General features: G+C 39.0%; 1 protein-coding gene across 1 annotated transcript in view; it reads right to left on the reverse strand.

The window, feature by feature from the left end:
- Positions 1–1,273: 1,273 nt before the first annotated feature.
- Positions 1,274–19,402, reverse strand: part of CFAP58 (cilia and flagella associated protein 58) — a 117,010-nt gene continuing 98,881 nt past the window's right edge. Inside the window, exons 16-18 of the mRNA XM_073793987.1 lie at positions 11,617–11,736; positions 8,635–8,768; positions 1,274–4,996 (exon numbers count right to left, since the gene is read on the reverse strand). Of these exons, the coding sequence (XP_073650088.1) occupies positions 4,885–4,996; positions 8,635–8,768; positions 11,617–11,736 (366 nt within the window). The 3' untranslated portion in view covers positions 1,274–4,884. The remainder of the gene's footprint in view (positions 4,997–8,634; positions 8,769–11,616; positions 11,737–19,402) is intronic.

Raw genomic sequence — 19,402 nt, forward strand, 5'->3', positions numbered from 1 at the left:
ATACCACTATATATCCAATAGAATGGCTTAAAAAAATACTGACAATACTGAAAAAGATTAGAGTAACTGGAATTCACACACATTGTTGGTAGGAATGTAAAATGGTCCAACAGTTTAGCAGTTTCTCATCAAATTAAGTGTATACATACCCTTGAATTGATCCAACAATTCCGTTCCTGGAAATGATAATATCTGTCTACATAAAGACTTGTACATGAACATTCATAGCAACTTTATTCCTAATAGCTAAACACTGGAAACAACCTGAATTCCCATCAACAGGTAAACCAATAGACAAATTGTGTTGTTGATATAATGGCACATTACTCAGCAATAAAAATGAATTAATTACTGATATAAACAACAACATTGGTGAATCTCAAAAAAACATTAAACTACATGAAAAAAAGCCAGGTGCAAAAGAGTGCCTACTGTATGATTCCATTTATATGAAATCTAAGAAAGACATAACTAATATACGATGAAAGACAGATCCATTGTTGCTTAGGCTGGATGGGGGCTGTGAATATTGACTGCCAAGGGGCATAATGGCATTCTTGGCGGTGGTGGAGGGCAGGGGTTACAGTTGTGGTAGTGATTGTGGTAGTGGTTACTTGGGCATATGCATTTGTCAAAACTTACCAAACTGTACACTTAAAATCCATGCTTTCATTATATGTGAATTATATCTCAATTACATCTTTGATTTTTTAAAAACAAAATATATCTATATATACTTATTTTAAATGTCCAGAAAGATACACTCAAAATTATAAAACAGTAGTATTTCAAAGGTGATATACAAAATATTTAACAATTGGGAATTACAAGCACCAACCAGTCAGAACAGATGGTGGGCATGAACAATTGGTACAGCGGATGAGACATGCATTAGCCCAGGAAAACAATAGTTACCAATAGATGGTGGGATTATTGATGTCCTCTTTCTTTTTGCTTATTGGTATTTTCTAATTTTCTATCTGTAGTTCAATCAGGTACTTTAAAATAGGGAAAAAATCTATTTTTAATTATAAAAAAGAAAAATCGTACCCTGTTGACATCACATTTCATACTGTTATAAAATTCTAATGGATCTCAAAACCCTAATGGAACTTTTAAATAATAGATATGAGAAATGGTATACTAAAACAGCATTGAATTAGAAGTTAAAAATGGATAATGCCATAAAAATACTTCCTATCTACTACAAAGAAAATAGTGAGATAGATAGATAGATAGATAGATATTTTTTTTTTGGTACGCGGGCCTCTCACTGTTGTGGCCTCTCCCGTTGCGGAGCACAGGCTCCGGACGCACAGGCTCAGTGGCCATGGCTCACGGGCCCAGCCGCTCCGCGGCATGTGGGATCTTCCCGGACCGGGGCACGAACCCGTGTCCCCTGCATCGGCAGGCGGACTCTCAACCACTGCGCCACCAGGGAAGCTCGTGAGATATATTTTTTAACTATTTTACTATTTTAAAATGCCCTCCCTTTGCTTCTATTACAACTAGGTCTCCATACAACTGATTATGTTTAAGACAGAGAATATCTTTCCTCAAATTGTCCGGGCTCTGAAATGCCATTCTGCTCTAAAGTCATGATATAGTATTTTCTGATGGGTATCTTGGCCTAGGTCAAACTTCAGAATCTGGTTGAGCAAGCTGGGAAATCAACTAATAATTATCAACCCTGGATAAATTTTTATAGCAAAATTACAGCCCATGACAAGGAGAGTTGCTGCCATCTCCTCCTAGCATGACAACCTCCATCCCTACGGCTTATCACAGCAACAAACCTTTGCTCTGAGCAACTTCTTCAGAGGTAAGCACAATAAAAACCTGGCCTAAGAGCAGTCGCTGAGAAGCTATGATCAGCAAATAATGACAGGGAGTCCCCTTTATCATGTGTCTCTCTATCAACAGAAAAACCATACCAGCTCCCCATCAGCCCAGTTGAGAGTCAATGGCTGGTTTAGCAACAGGACTCCTTTCTGAAACGCTCAAAACCCTGGGATAAAATGATGCTACTGTATAATCTCCTAATGTTGCTTTACAATGCAGCTCAAATATGTGATTTTAAAAGCACCTTAAACCCACCATGAGTTCACAGTTATCTTTAATGATCTGCAAATCTCAGTGTTTTTAATAGCTCATTTTGTACTGTGGCTACAGTGGCAACACCTGCACCTAAATAGTTATTGCTTTTAATACCCTGGGCTGTCAGGATGTGCAGTAAATGAGAGGCAGCAGCAGTATCTTCCACCTTTTCTAAGCCTTAATCTACTCTTCCTCCATTTGAACATAAGTGTATTGAGCTGATAGAGCTGCTGCGTCAGCTCCCAGAGCCTGTGCGATCTCAGCTCATGGGACCAAGATCAGAGGTCATCAGCAGAGGCTGACCACCCTTCTCCATTACATGGAGAGAAACAAGAAGAAAATGGTAGCTAGAGGCCACCAGGGTCTTTCCCTCTGGAAGCTCCAACTCCTGAAAGTGAAGGATCTGTCCCCAGATCACAGTTATAAGAAAAATATACGGAAGTTTTCATGAGGTCCCCAATATGGCATTTCTGCAAGATACTAAACTATAAATTGCATTAGCAAATCTAGCTTCATCCAGACATTTTAATGTCACTCACCCGCTAAACGAGGATAAGAATCATCTTTATAGTTGATATAATAAAGTATTATGTAACAACTTTGATTCTCAAATTTCAAAACATAAGGTATCTCATGTAATAGTAATAGCAGGTATTTATTGAACAATTACTATGGGCCTGACATTGTTCTAAGCTTACATACATTAACTCATTTAATCCTCAAAACAACTCAATTGTTATGACGAGCCAGGATTTGAACCTGGCATCTGTCTCCAGAGTCTTTGCCATACTGCAATAGATCAAGAATCACAGACCCCATTTCTCTAGAGAAGTGAACCTCTTACAAAGCCACCCAAGGGCTCAGAAGGAAGTTGGCTATGACTATACTTCAAAATGTTCCTGAATGGATGGGAAACCCTCCAGTGCTGCACATGTCATAACTGTCTTGCCTCACCTTACCTGTAAAAGTCTTCTGTCTAAACAGAATGTGGTTGGCTCTGAGGGAATACAGCATCAGTGATTTTCAAAACTGGAAATGGCCTCATCGTGATTCTTCAGGTTTAAGGTTTTCTAAGCAAATTCTCTTGTGTATATAACCATTCTCATGCTCCCGCATGGTACCCAAATTGCTGATGATCACACCTCACCACAGGGTCACCAGCTACACTGGAGGTTGATTTCCATCTGCAGCTCTCGACTGTGATCATGTGAAAGAAGCAACAGAGGATGACACTGCCTGACTCAGTTCCCCCAGCCCTTAACCACTTCTGCTTCCAACAGTCAGCAACCGCTGTCTCTTTGAGAGCTGGTTTGCCTACAGGGAAGACCAGAAAGACCCTTCCAGAGCAGTCCTTGGCCAGTGACTGGAAGCATGGGGGATATAAATATCCCAGTTCCCTCACCCTGATGGGGACACTCTGAGATGTGATTACATTGTCTCCAGAGCTCCCTGAAAGGTCCAGCCAAAGTCTCCCGCCATGGAACTTGACATTGAGCCTTAGGTTGGTCTCCTTCCCTTCCCTGTCCTACTTTCCCAACTCTTAGGATGTTTCCTGGGATCATTTCAGAATCAATCGCTTTCATGGCCATCATTGCATTGGGTCTGCTTTTGGCGGTGAACTGAGAGGGACAGCGGAATATGATTTTAGATCCCTCTAAACTCCCACCTCTCTGGATAATCTAAACAAACATGTTGGGGCCATTAAGTCTCCTGCTCCTCTCAATGGGAACCTCAGTTCTGCAGCACAAATGGAATGATCTACTTATACTGGCCTTACTTATCCATAAGCTACTTACTCCTCAATTATTTTTAAAAAATTACAGAGGTCAAGTTATTGGGAGAGAGATGGCCAGAGTGTCCCACATAATATTACTGACTGGACACTTTAAACAAGGGAACTTTGAACTGATGCCCACATAACTGTGGCTTCAATACAAAGAAAATACAATGGATTCAGCGGCTCAAATGCTGGCCTGCAGCCTGGAAGGCAAACAGATCTCTGTCCCATGTAACTCTGTTCTCCAAGTGTGAGGTCTAGAAAGGATAGACCTTCAATGGATACCAGCCGAAACCCCTCATTTTACAGTCTTGGTTCCTCTGAATCACATCCTTGGGTTAAACATTTCTCACAGTAGCTTTAAACTTTAATTACGTACTCTACCAAAGCAAAGATCAAAATCTCTACAAAGGTTCTTTTTATTTTTTATGATGAAGCATTTATTAGTATGTCTCTTTGGAATAGATTGTCATACCCCAGGCCTGAAAAGAACTTCCACATAGAAATCACTCTCAGAACACTTTTTAAATACTCGAGAGTGTGTCCTTCTTTCTCATCTCATCAATGACTTGTTAATGATGAATAATTATAATAGATTCTTATTAATACGAATGCATTGCATTTCAAAAAATTTTTTTAAAAATATAAAACCTATGCACTGATGTCTATAATAGACATTAGGATCCAAACTTTCATCCATACAGAGTATCTAGATGTGGTGCATTTCAAAATAAATCAGTGTGGTAGTAACAAAAGATCTGCTTCATGGAATGGGTTGGCCTAATTGAACAGATATAATTACACTCTGTTAATATCCATGTGGACTATGTAGAACGTCATCACTCTTATATGTACATGACTATAATAGTTCTGCGTTTCTTTCCATCCTGGAATCTGAGGACTGATTTCCCTAAATGTCTGTGATCCAAGGGATTTCAAAGAGATTCCTCCAAAATGTTCCAGAGTGAATTTCATGAGCTGTTCAACTGGACCCAGCCAGCAGCTCGGAGTTAGGACTTCATCTTGGATGACTTGCTGAGGGGAAATCCACCCCCCGCAAAACGAGGGCCAGTTAGTTTGGCCACTGAGAAGGCATTCTCCGTACCTATTCTGTCCTTGTTCCTATAAGAGAGGAGGTGAAAGTTAACTTCTTACCATCTTTTTCCTCTTCTATGTTTGACAGTTCTTAGGGTGAATTAGCCACTGAAAACTGCTTTGATCAAAGCTTCCAGTTTGAGACAAGGTGGTGGTTTAAATCTAATTAGGTGTTACTGATAACACATAGAATTAGGGAAAGACACAATTAAATGTGCTTTCCTAATGTTGATCTAAATACGGACAGAAGGCCTCATAATAGCTCAGACCCTGTGGACTGGAGGCTCCTGACTTGTAATCATCTTCCTATTTTATAAAGCATTTGTTTAGTTCCAAAGATCAGTCAGAAGAATCTTTCTCTTGGCTCAATTATAATGACTAATTCATCATTTATCAACTTTTATAATCCAAAGTTTCAGTGGAAACATAAATATTTATCACACACACAAGGTATCTTCATCAAACTTGGACATTTATAAAATACAAATTTTCCTATAACTTTAGATGAGCAGCAGTTATTATTAGAAATAGTTTAAGATACGAGAAAAGCTGGGAAAGATAAATAAGATGGTACATTTGGCAATAGATAAAGGAAGTTCTAATCTAAAATCTACAATGTATCTTCTATGCAGATCTTCTTTAAATACCCACACATACACACACACACACACACGCACACACACACACACACACACACACATTCAGGTTTCCTGCAGAGGTATCTTAAATTTATAAAAATTACCTATTGAATAATTAGGGTCTTATGGAAAACATCTTTGGAGTCCCTTTTTAAAAATAAAAACTGAGCAAACTACTAAGACTAAAACCAATTAGATTTGGCTAATAAAAGTGATTTACTTCAGGGAAGAGAATTCTACCTTTTGCAAAAGAATCTGAATTGTACTGCAGACTCTAGACAGGGCAGGTGGGTAGGGGTGCAGGTCAGGACTGGAGCATGATAAAAACAGGGTTTGAGAAAAGTGAAAAAAAAAAGGCAAAAAGGTAAAAATGATATGAGTTGCTATTTTATAAAGAGTATGTGTGAGGAGAATAGCCACAGAGATTATTCTAAATTATTCCATTTGAAAAGAACCTGCAGAGAATTTGTTAATCAATCCAGCTGTCCCTTAGCAGAATTGATTTCATTATTATAAAAGCCGTCCTCCATAAACAGGACAAAAGCTTTAGCCTTGAGTGGGCCCACCAAAGAAGATTCCTTCAAGTACTCTGACAATTTGTCTACCTCCTGACTGTTGCTAGCTGCAGGCAGTGCCCCCCTCCCCCTGCCCTCTCTCGCCTTAAATAACCTAAAATTTCCTCTCTGAAGGAACTTAAGCTTAATGCTTCTGGCCTGATCTAAGTTGACTAATGGGAATAATGTCTCCTTTATATGATCTTTTTAATGCATTTATAGACCATCTTAATGACTCCCTTCAGCCTTCTTCCTTCCCGTCTAAACCATCTCCGCACTTTTGTTCTTGCCTGGGCATATTTTCCTTCAGCTCCTTAATCTTTTTTTTTTCTTTTCCCTGTTCTCCCATGAACTCATAACTCTCTGTCTCCCTCCAGTTTATGGATCCCAACTAAATGGAACGACCAAATGATGCCCTAGCCAGGTCAGACTGGCCACAAGGAATGAGGATTCAAGGCAAAGGCAGAGTCTAGAGCAGTGCTATCTGACAGAACTTTCCGTGATGGTGGAAAAGCTCTGTTTCTGAGCTGCCCAATGCGGCATCCACTAGCCACACATGGCTACTAAGTAGGTGAAATGTGACTAGTGCAATTAAGGAACTAAATTTCTAATTTGATTGAATTGCAATTCACTTTAATTTAAATAGCCACAAGTGGCATACTGCCCGGGGGCAGTGCAATTCTAGTGGATGGGCCATTGGGAGGGAATGAGCTATCAGAGGGGTGTCCCTCTGTCAGCATGCTCCCTGTGTCCAAAAAACTGTGTGTGCCTGGCCGGGGGATCAATAAGGTCAATGGAAACTAGGCCAAATCCCAGGGCCAAGGCAGGTGAGTTAATTAGCTCTAGGAAGGCAATTAACTGTTTAGCCAAGCCAGCTGTTTATAACTGTTTCAACTGGACCACTGGTCTCCAAAATGGAGTGTGTGAACTCTACAAGATGAGTGGGATGACCTGTTGTCAAGTGGCAAGAAGATATTAGAGATTCAATATTTTATCTTTGAAAATTAAAAATCTTTCTTTACTAATAATTACTCACAAAGTGACAATAGTATTTGTGTGTACTTTATAAATTAAAATATATTGGAGGTAAAAAACTATTCCAAAATAGTATTTTTTTAATTTTAAAAACTATATGCGTATATATCAGGGGGGCTGCAAGTTCAAAATTGTTTTACTGATAAGAGTGCACACTCAGAAAGTCTGAAGGCCACAGAGCTAGACAACTGCCTCACGTGGAAACTAGACATGACATTTGATAAGCACAACTTTGGTGCCCTAAAAGAAAACTAGTGTTTCTACTCCAACATTCATTCAATTCACATCATTAACATCGGTGGTTCTCAAACATCAGTGTGCATGGAATTCACCTAGAGAGCAATTAAACTGCAGATTTTTGAGGCCCACCCAGAACCTGCTGAATCCAAATATCTGGAAATGGGGCCTAGGAACCTGCATGTTTAATAAATCTCACCAGTGATTCTGCATCAGATAGTTGCTAGACCCACACATTAAGCCAGACCCATCTAAATTAGCTATAGTTTTTAGCAATATTTTAGTCTACCAAGGAACTGGCATCTAAATGTGGAATGGGGGAATATTCTGATACACAAAAAAGGATAGATTTTTACTGGCAAATGAATTCGCATCCAGCTACTTTAAGTAGCTGTTTGCCACTAATGGATTATTGATGCATGCGTTCAAACCCTGTTTCACCATGTCCTTGAAACGCCCATGTGGATGAAATACCAAGCCTGACTTTCAACTCACAATGTGAGCCTCTACAGAATGAACAAGATGATTTGGGCAATGCACACAGCCAAGGTTCAAACCTGCTGATTCATCTGGGCCCACTCACTCACCCCAGGATTAGGCAAACAATAACAAAGTGAAGAGAACATTTACTCTTCAACATGTAGGCATCCTGAAACCCAAAATATTCACCTGATATCTGCATTATCATCTCCTAGAAGAATGCTCATGCTGATACCCTACAGCAGATACTGAAGTCAGGTACTAGACACAGAAATGGTTCAGAGACAGTTTATCTAAAACACAGGTGAAAATTACTCGTGAACTGCTCACAATTACAGTGGTTTTAAGTGTGAATATGCTTCAGCCCATACAAGGCTAATCGTGAACCTCCTCTGCAGACATAGTTATGGAATGATTATCTCCAAACCGTGAGAACTGTGTGGGGGAAAAAATCACACTAGGTTTCCTCTGCTCCACACAAGGTCCACCAGTGAGCTGATATTAATGAATCCCTGTTAGGGTCCTAAGGAGGGGTCTCAGTATCAAAGGAGACGCCCGTCTTGCTCTAACACCAGCCCACTGAGGGACCTGTAGAAAGTAATTTGCTCACCCCTGACTTAGTTTACCCCAGTGAAGTCTGTGACTCTGTGACTGTCTTCAATTATTTTCTTATCAGCAGTTAACAGGCACAACAGAACTAGAACATTTGACTAATTCTTACTTCTGAATGTATTCTTTACGTTTCTGAGCAAGGTATTTCTTCTTTAAGTTCAGCAGTTCATTGCTAAGCTTCTCGATCTCATACTTATATTCTTGGCTCTGTGATTCATACATATTCAGTTCTGAAGACAAAACCTAGCGTGACAAATAAAGCAGCATTAACGGAAGATGCGCGGTGCGACAATATCCTTCTCTGAAAAATCTTTTTAATCTGCGGCCACTTACCTCAGTGAGGCTAGAGATACAAAACCATGCCCAGGTTTAACAGTTAATCCGCACACTTCTACCAGTTCAAGGTCTGTATCTGGGTAAAAATCTGACGGAGGTCTGAAGACTCATAATCCAGTGGCAAACAATGGAACCTCATTCCCCTGCTTTAAAGGAGAACTATCAGGCACATGTAAACAGGCTCACGTATGAATGGTGTAATGTGGTTCAAGAATACTGTGAGTCGAAACAGAAAAACTCCCAGACGTACAGCATAAAATTGCTTTTAAAGCCTTTTTTAAATAAAGCATTCAGAAAAGTCATTGCAAGAGAGCGTGATTCATCTGAGGATTACTGTAAAAATTACTCAGAATCATCCTGCCCCCACCACCACTCAGTAGGTATTCAATTTATATGTTTTCCAAGGTGGTTGTTCTGCTGAATGTCAATCACCTCTTTACTGTGCCCTTTGGGACTATTCACAGGTTCTCTCTTTATTCCAGCACTGGGACTTACCTCTAAGAAGCAGGGGGCTATGATATCTGCAGGGAGAGTGTACTGCATGCGAGGGGCTCTAATAGGAAACCTAATTACCTGCCTCTTGCACTGTTGTGTTCAGCAGATGCTACTGGTTTCAGGCTGGACAGGGAAAGAGGGAATTTACTCACCTAAACGGACGTGTAGAGCACACTAAAACGAGGGGTACCCCCAACAAAAACCAAGGGGAAAAAAGGGAGGCTACTGTCCTAAGGGGCATGCAATAGATTTGATTTGGTTTTCGTCTAGTTCTGCATTTTTTAAAAATTTGCATAAAAGGCAGATGTTTATCTTTCGAGTGTTCGTCTGCTTCTGAACTATTTCCTCTTAACTGCTGTGAAAAGGATTCTGACGATGTTATCACGAGCTAAAGAATATGCTTTTCACATTGGAAGAAAAACTGTCTTCAGCCATAAAAAGAAACAAAACTGGGTTATTTGCAGTGAGGTGGATGGACCTAGAGTCTGTCATACAGAGTGAAGTAAGTCAGAAAGAGAAAAACAAATACCGTATGCTAACACATATATATGGAATCTTAAAAAAAAAAAAGGTTCTGATGAACCTAGGGTCAGGATAGGAATAAAGACGCAGACGTAGAGAATGGACTTGAGGGCACGGGAGGGGGAAGGTTAAGTTGGGATGAAGCGAGAGAGTAGCATTGACATATATACACTACCAAACATAAAATAGATAGCTAGCGGGAAGCAACTGCATAGCACAGGGAGATCAGCTCGGTGCTTTGTGACCACCTAGAGGGGTGGGATAGGGAGGGTGGGAGGGAGACACAAGAGGGAGGAGACATGGGGATATATGTATATGTATAGCTGATTCACTTTGTTATACAGCAGAAATTAACACACCCTTGTAAAGCAATTTTACTCCAATAAAGATGTTAAAAAAAAAAAAGTTAAACTCTTAGGAACAAAGACCTTATTTCCAAACAATGAATGTGGAATTTCCTAAAAGAGCCCAAATAATGAGGACAAACTGGTGGACAGGCTTGGTATTATCCACCCCTGAATCTTCCACCAGGGGTCACATGTCATTCAGAGCAAAAATCTGGATACCCTCAGATAAAGGCTTAAAGTAACAAAAGTCTGCTATGAACCAGTGAATACAACCCAGCGCTAAGTATGCCTATCTGAGAGTAGTGTAAAGACATGTGCTTTTCTAATTTACACCCAACCCTGAGAAAATAAGTTTTTATTTTATTTGATATATTCAATTGTTTAAAAGGATGAAAATAATCAAAAGATTATGCCTCCTACAAAACTCAAATTATGTCTCAGGATACTCATGTAAAATGAATGCTTAACAGTGATAAGTTGAAAATTAATGCTCTCATTACGTTTCTGTTTCATCTGCTCTCTTTAAGTAAAAGGATGTGATTTCACAACATTGTATTTGTGAAAGGTTTAGTACTGTATTAGTAGCGTGGCATCTACTTTACCCCAGGCAGAAAGGCAATGATTATTACCATCACTGCACAGGAAAGTGCCAGAATTCAGCTGCCATGCGCTACATTCTGTGCATGTGTGTGTATAAGGCTTCCCTAACATGCCAAGAATATCTAAGTACTTTTTAGGAGGTAAAGCTGAGGATATAGTGGGAACACACAGTTTTTGAGAAAACTTTAAAAAGGCACATATAATACTAAAACATTCCATCTCCCCAGCTAATGTTCTTATGTCACTTAGAAGGGAACTTACACTAACAGAATCCTAAAATGATTTTACTTCCCTTTCATGGCTTCTTATTTCATAGATGGTCATGAAGCAAGGTTCCTGGGGACTGGGGAGTAGCCTGTGTTTTGTGTACATGTATTTCAGGTGGAATGAATAGTAAAAACCTGCTTTGACACAATGATCTGCTTCAGTGGGCAGTGGTGTTAAAATATTCCCTCTGTTCTTTCCCACCATCCGAATCCTCTAAATCATCTTGAGATAATCTATACAAACCTTGTCCCCCAAATTTCTATCCCATTGCCATCATCCTCTCCCCAGCTCTTTCTCCACTTGTTCATCTCCCTGTTTTGTGGGAGTCTATTAGCTTAGGAGCGGAGGGGTAGCTTTAAGGCTTGCCCTGTGCCTCCCAGGACTGGAACACTAAAAAAGCTGATATCAAAGGAGGACAGCATTTGGGAGACTGGCTCCTTGTACTGAGCCAGTAGACTTGTCCATGGGTATGCCCCAGAGTGTGTCTGTCCTTCAGCCAGGAAGGAGCAGAGGCTACCACTTACTTTAAGCTGCTTGGTCTTCTCCCGCAGCGTGTGGCGGTAGATCTGTAGCTGCTCTGCAGCCTCAGGCCCAGGCTGCCGGGCCAGGATGTGCTTTAGTTCCACATACAGTTTCTCCTTTTCCTGGTGGAGAGTATAACCACAAGTGGAGGTAAATAACCTCATCAAGACAAGGGAAGTGCCTTCAACAGCATGGTCAGGATGATTTGGGATCATCCTAAGGTCCTTCCCAGCTCCACACTGATTACATTCACACGTAGATTCATTCAATCAAGCATCAAACCACATAGGGACCCGGCACTGCCCACCAGCAGGCCAGCAGCAGCCTTGCAACCCCCAGGTTGTGTGGCAAACCACATGGGAAGCCTACCCTGCCCTCCAGTGGACTTGCAACAACTGCATGAGGAATGGCCTCCCAGCCAGCCTGGCCAGGGGCCAGCTCCACCTACCAACATGCCCACAGTAGTCAGCCCTGCCACAATAGAAGGACACATGCAGTCCACAAAGGGGGCACCACTAGAGCATACAGCTCTGGTGACCAGAGGGGAGTGTGTTGCTGGGCCCTAAAGGATATCTCCTACATAAGGCAACTTCCCCAAGATTGGAAAATGTAACTGATGTACCTAACACATAGAAATGAACACAGAGAACTGGCAAAATGAGGAGACAGAGTAATATATTACAAATGAAGGAAGAAGACATAACCTCAGAAAAAGAACTAAAAGAAGTGGAGATAAGCAATCTATCCAACAGAGGGCTCAAGGTAATAATCATAAAGATGCTCACTGAACTTGGGAGAAGAATGTATGAACACAGTAAGAATTTCAATGAAGAGTTAGAGAATATAAAGAAGAACCAAACACAGCTAAAGAATACAATAACTGAAATTAACAATACACTAGAAGGAATCAACAGTAGATTAGATGGTACAGAGGAACTATAAACCAGAAGATAGAGTAGTGGAAATTACAAAGCTGAACAGAAAGAAGAATTAAAAAAAAAATAAGGATAGTTTAAGAGACCTCTGGTATAACATCAAGTGTAATAACATTTGCATTATAGGGATCCCAGAAGGAGAAGAGAGAGAGAAAGGGGCACAGAAAATATCTGAAGAAATAATAGCTGAAAACTTCCCTAACCTTGGAAAGATAAGACATCCAGGTCCAGGAAGCACAGAGAGTAGTCTCAAACAGAATCAACCCAAAGAAGACCACACCAAGACACACTGTAATTAAAATGGCAAAAATTAAAGATAAAGAGAGAATATTAAAAATCAAGAGAAAAGCAACTAGTTACATACATGGGAATTCCCATAAGATTATCAGCTGGCTTTTCAGAAGAAACTTTGCAGGCCAGAAGGGAGAGACACAATATATTCAAAGCGATGAAAGGAAAAAACTTACAGCCCAAAATTCTCTACCCAGCAAGGTTATCATTTAGATTTGAAGGAGAGATAAAGAGTTTTACAGATAAGCAAAAGCTAAAAGAGTTTAGCACCATTAAACGGGCTTTAAAAGAAATGTTAAAGGAATTTTTCTAGGTGTAAAAGAAAAGGATACAACTAGAAATATGAAAATTATGAAAGGAAAGATCTCACTAGTAAAGCTAAACATACAGTGAAGGTAGTAAGTCAACAATGTATAAAGCTAGTAGGAAGGCTGTAAGCTAAAAGTAGTAAAATCATCTATATCACAATACGTAGTTAAGAGATACACAAAACAAAATGATGTAAAATATGACATCAAAAACATTAACCATGGTAGGTGGGGAATGAAAATGTAGGCTGATTAGAATGCATTCAAACTTAAGAGATCAGCAACTTAAAATAATCACATATATATATCACATATATATATATATAAATATATAATAATAGATACACACACACAAAAAGCGAAAGGCATTCAACCGTAACACTACAGACAGTCATCAAATCACACGGGAAGAGAGCAAAAGAAAAAGAAAGGAACAAAAAACTTTAAAAAAGAAATTAACAAAATATCAATAATTAAATGTAAATGGACTAACTGCTCCAATCAAAAGACATAGAGTAGATGAATGAATACAAAAACAAAACCCAAATGTATGCTGCCTACAAGAGACTCACTTCAGATCAAAAGACACACACAGACTGAAAGTTAGGGGACAGAAAAGAAATAATAAAGATCAGAGAAGAAATAAATGAAATAGAGAAATAATAAAGAATCAGAGCAAGGACAGCCATCTGCTGGTTCACCTGTTGGTTGTCCCAGAGGGTATCCATGCGCAGTGTAATGGGAGTGTTGTCCAGCCATCATATGATGCTGTCAGATATTCCAGACAGATGTTGCTCAACGTCACAAGGCAGGCAGATGATAACCTCACAGAAGGGACCACAGCGATAAGTTGCCATGGCAGTGCACTATGGTCAGCTTTTCCTGCTTATATTCTCTCACCCTGAAGTTTCCCTGTTATCTGGTTCTTTCATTCACGGTCACGTGTGGGGGGGCGTGGCAAGTGGTGTAACTGGAAGTGGAGATGCATCAGCCAGAAATGACTCAGCAGGAAGTGCATCACTGGAAGTGGAAACGTCATCAAAGCACAACAGGGCAGGGCTAGGGTTGGGGTTAACCTCACCAAAGGGAGTGAGCAGGGCCATCTTTGAAGAGAGAGAGAGAGAGGACCCAAATAAACAAAAAATCAGAAATGAAAGAAAAGTTACAACCAACACCACCAAAATACAAAGGATCATAAGAGATTACTACGAACAATTAGACGCCAGTAAAATGGACAACCTAGAAGAAATGGATAAATTCCTAGAAACATACAATCTCCAAAACTGAATCATGACAGAAGAAATAGAAAATATGAACAGACCAATTAATGAAATTTAATCGGTAATAAAAAATATCTAACAAAGTCCAAGATCAGATGGCTTCACAGGTGAATTCTACCAAACATTTAAAGAAAAGTTGATACTTATTACTATCAAGCTACTCCAAAAATCTGTGGAAGAAGGAACACTTCTTTTTTTTTTAATTTTTAAGTTTTATTTATGTTTTTATACAGCAGGTTCTTATTAGTCATCAATTTTATACACATCAGTGTATACATGTCAATCCCAATCGCCCAACTCAGCACACCACCATCCCCACACCCCTGCGGCTTTCCCCCCTTGGTGTCCATACGTTTGTTCTCTACATCTGTGTCTCAACTTCTGCCCTGCAAACCGGTTCATCTGTACTGTTTTTCTAGGTTCCACATATACGTGCTAATATACGATATTTGTTTTCCTCCTTCTGAATTACTTCACTCTGTATGACAGTCTCTAGATCCATCCACGTCTCAACAAATGACTCAATTTCGTTCCTTTTATGGCTGAGTAATATTCCATTGTATATATGTGCCACATCTTCTTTATCCATTCATCTGTCAATGGGCATTTAGGTGGCTTCTATGACCTGGCTATTGTAAATAGTGCTTCAATGAAAATTGGGGTGCATGTGTCGTTTTGAATTATGGTCTTCTCTGGGTATATACCCAGTAGTGGGATTGCTGGATAATATGGTAGTTTTATTTTTAGTTTTTTAAGGAACCTCCATACTGTTCTCCATAGTGGCTGTATCAATTTACATTCCCACCAACAGTGCAAGAGGATTCCCTTTTCTCCACACCCTCTCCAGCATTTGTTGTTTGTACATTTTCTGATGATGCCCATTTTAACTGGTATGAGGTGATACATCATTGTAGTTTTGATTTGCATTTCTCTAATAATTAGTGACGTTGAGCAGCTTTTCACGTGCTTTTCGGCCATCTGTATGTCTTCTTTGGAGAAATGTCTATTTAGGTCTTCTGCCCATTTTTGGATTGGGTTGTTTCTTTCTTTAATATTCAGCTGCAAGAGCTGTTTATATATTTTGGAGATTAATACTTTGCCCATTGATTCGTTTGCAAATATTTTCTCCCATTCTGAGGGTTATCTTTTCGTCTTGTTTATAGCTTCCTTTGCTGTGCAAAAGCTTTTAAGTTTCATTAGGTCCCATTTGTTTATTTTTGTTTTTATTTCCATTACTCCAGGAGGTGGATCAAAAAAGATCTTGCTGTAATTTATGTCAAAGAGTGTTCTTCCTATGCTTTCCTCAAAGAGTTTTATAATCTCTGGTCTTACATTTAGGTCTCTAATCCATTTTGAGTTTATTTTTGTGTATGGTGTTAGGGAGTGTTCTAATTTCATTCTTTTACATGTAGCTGTCCAGTTTTCCCACCACCACTTATTGAAGAGACTGTCTTTTCTCCATTGCATATCCTTGCCTCCTTTGTCATAGATTAGTTGATCATAGGTGTGTGGGTTTATCTCTGGGCTTCCTATCTTGCTCCATGGATCTATGATTCTGTTTTTGTGCCAGTACCATACTGTCTTGATTATTGTAGCACTGTAGTATAGTCTGAAGTCATGGAGTCTGATTCCTCCAGCTCCGTTTTTTTCCCTCAAGACTGCTTCGGCTATTCGGGGTTTTTTGTGTCTCCATACAAATTTTAAGATTTTTTGTTCTAGTTCCGTAAAAAATGCCACTGGTAATTTGATAGGGATTGCATTGAATCTGTAGATTGCTTTGGGTAGTATACTCATTTTCACAATACTGATTTTTCCAATCCAAGAACATGGTATATGTCTCCATCCGTTTGTATCATCTTTAATGTCTTTCATCAGTGTCTTATAGTTTTCTGCACACAGGTCTTTTGTCTCCTTAGGTAGGTTTATTTCTAGGTATTTTATTCTTTTTGTTGCAATGGTAAATGGGAGTGTTTGCTTAATTTCTCTTTCAGATTTTTCATCATTAGTGTATAGGAATGCAAGAGATTTCTGTGCATTAATTTTGTATCCTGCAACTTTACCAAATTCATTGATTAGCTCTAGTAGTTTTCTGGTGGCATTTTTAGGATTCTCTATGTATAGTATCATGTCATCTGCAAACAGTGACAGTTTTACTTTTTCTTTTCCAATTTGTATTCCTTCTATTTCTTTTTCTTCTCTGATTGCCGTGGCTAGGACTTCAAAAACTATGTTGAATAATAGTGGTGAGAGTGGACATCCTTGTCTTGTTCCTCATCTTAGAGGAAATGCTTTCAGTTTTTCACCATTGAGAATGATGTTTGCTGTGGGTTTGTCATATATGGCCTTTATTATGTTGAGGTAGGTTCCCTCTATGCCCACTTCCTGCACAATTTTTATCATAAATGGATGTTGGATTTTGTCAGAAGTTTTTTCTGCATCTATTGAGATGATCATATGGTTTTTATTCTTCAATTTGTTAATATTGTGTATCACATTGATCGATTTGCGTATATTGAAGAATCCTTGCATCCCTGGGATAAATCCCACCTGATCATGGTGTATGATCCTTTTAATGTGTTGTTGGATTCTCTTTGCTAGTATTTTGTAGAGAATTTTTGCATCTATATTCATCAGTGATATTGGTCTGTAATTTTCTTTTTTGTAGTATCTTTGTCTGGTTTTGGTATCAGAGTGATGGTGGCCTTGTAGAATGAGTTTGGGAGTGTTCCTTCCTCTGCAATATTTTGGAAGAGTTTGAGAAGGATGGGTGTTAGCTCTTCTCTAGATGTTTGATAGAGTTCACCTGTGAAGCCATCTGTTCCCGGACTTTTGTTTGTTGGAAGATTTTTAATCACAGTTTCAATTTCATTACTTGTGATTGGTCTATTCATATTTTCTATTTCTTCCTGGTTCAATCTTGGAAGGTTATATCTTTCTAAGAATTTGTTCATTTCTTCCAGGTTGTCCATTTTATTGGCATAGAGTTGCTTGTAGTAGTCTCTTAGGATGCTTTGTATTCTGCGGTGTCTGTTGTAACTTCTCCTTTTTCATTTCTAATTTTATGGATTTGAGTCCCCTCCCTCTTTTTCTTGATGAGTCTGGCTAGTGGTTTATCAATTTTGTTTACCTTCTTCTTTAGTTTTATTGATCTTTGCTATTGTTTTCTTTGTCTCTATTTCATTTATTTCTGCTCTGATCTTTATGATTTCTTTCCTTCCGCTAACTTTGGATTTTGTTTGTCCTTCTTTCTCTAGTTCCTTTAGGTGTAAGGTTAGATTGTTTATTTGAGATTTTTCTTGTTTCTTGAGGTAGGCTTGTATTGCTGTAAACTTCCCTCTTAGAACTGCTCTTGCTGCATCCCATACATTTTGGATCGTGGCGTTTTCATTGTCATTTGTCTCTAGGTATTTTTTGATTTCCTCTTTGATTTCTTCAGTGATCTCTTGGTTATTTAGTAACATATTGTTTAGCCTCCATGTGTTTGTGTTTTCTACATTTTTTTCCCTTGTAATTGATATCTAATCTCATAGTGTTGTGGTCAGAAAAGATGCTTGATATGATATCAATTTTCTTAAATTTACTGAGTCTTGATTTGTGACCCAAGATGTGACCCATCTGGAGAGTGTTCCGTGCACACTTGAGAAGAAAGTGTAATCTGCTCTTTTGGATGGAATGTCCTATAAATATCAATTAAATGTATCTGGTCTATTGTGTCATTTAAAGCTTGGGCTTCTTTATTAATTTTCTGTTTGGATGATCTGTCCATTGGTGTAAGTGAGGTGTTAAGGTCCCCCAGTATTACTCTGTTACTGTGGATTTCCTCTTTTATAGCTGTTAGCAGTTGCCTTATGTAATGAGGTGCTCCTAGGTTGGGTGCATATATATTTATAATTGTTATATCTTCTTCTTGGATTGATCCCTTGATCATTATGTAGTGTCCTTCCTTGTCTCTTGTAATAGTCTTTATGTTAAAGTCTATTTTATCTGATATGAGTATTGCTACTCCAGGTATCTTTTGACTTACATTTGCATGGAATATCTTTTTCCATCCCCTCACTTTCAGTCTGAATGTGTCCCTAGGTCTGAAGTGGGTCTCTTGTAGATAGCATATATATGGGTCTTGTTTTTATGTCCATTCAGCAAGCCTGTGTCTTTTGGTTGGAGCATTTAATTCATTCACATTTAAGGTAATTATCTATATGTATGTTCCTATGACCATTTTCTTAATTGTTTTGGGTTTGTTTTTGTAGGTCCTTTTCTTCTCTTGTGTTTCCCACTTAGAGAAGTTCCTTTAGCATTTGTTGTAGAGCTTGTTTGGTGCTGCTGAATTCTCTTAGCTTTTGCTTGTCTGTAAAGCTTTTGATTTCTCTATGGAATCTGAATGAGATCCTTGCCGGGTAGAGTAATCCTGGTTGTAGGTTCTTCCCTTTCATCACTTTAAGTATATCATGCCACTCCCTTCTGGCTTGTAGAGTTTCTGCTGAGAAATCAGCTGTTAACCTTATGGGAGTTCCCTTGTATGTTATTTTTCGTTTTTCCCTTGCTGCTTTCCATAATTTTTCTTTGTCTTTAATTTTTGCCAATTTGATTACTATGTGTGTCGGTGTGTTTCTCCTTGGCTTTATCCTACATGGGACTCTCTGAGCTTCCTGGACTTGGGTGGCTATTTCCTTTCCCATGTTAGGGAAGTTTTCGACTATAATCTCTTCAAATATTTTCTCTGGTCCTTGCTCTCTCTCTTCTCCTTCTGGAACCCCTATAATGCGAATGTTGTTGCGTTTAATGTTGTCCCAGAGGTCTCTTAGGCTGTCTTCATTTCTTTTCATTCTTTTTTCTTCACTCTGTTCCACAGAAGTAAATTCCAGCACTCTGTCTTTCAGGTCACTTATCCGTTTTTCTGCCTCAGTTATTCTGCTATTGATTCCTTCTACTGTAGTTTTCATTTCAGTTATTGTATTGTTTATCTCCATTTGT

The sequence above is a fragment of the Tursiops truncatus genome, chromosome 16, assembly GCF_011762595.2.
Source record: "Tursiops truncatus isolate mTurTru1 chromosome 16, mTurTru1.mat.Y, whole genome shotgun sequence".
Classification (NCBI taxonomy): domain Eukaryota; kingdom Metazoa; phylum Chordata; class Mammalia; order Artiodactyla; family Delphinidae; genus Tursiops; species Tursiops truncatus.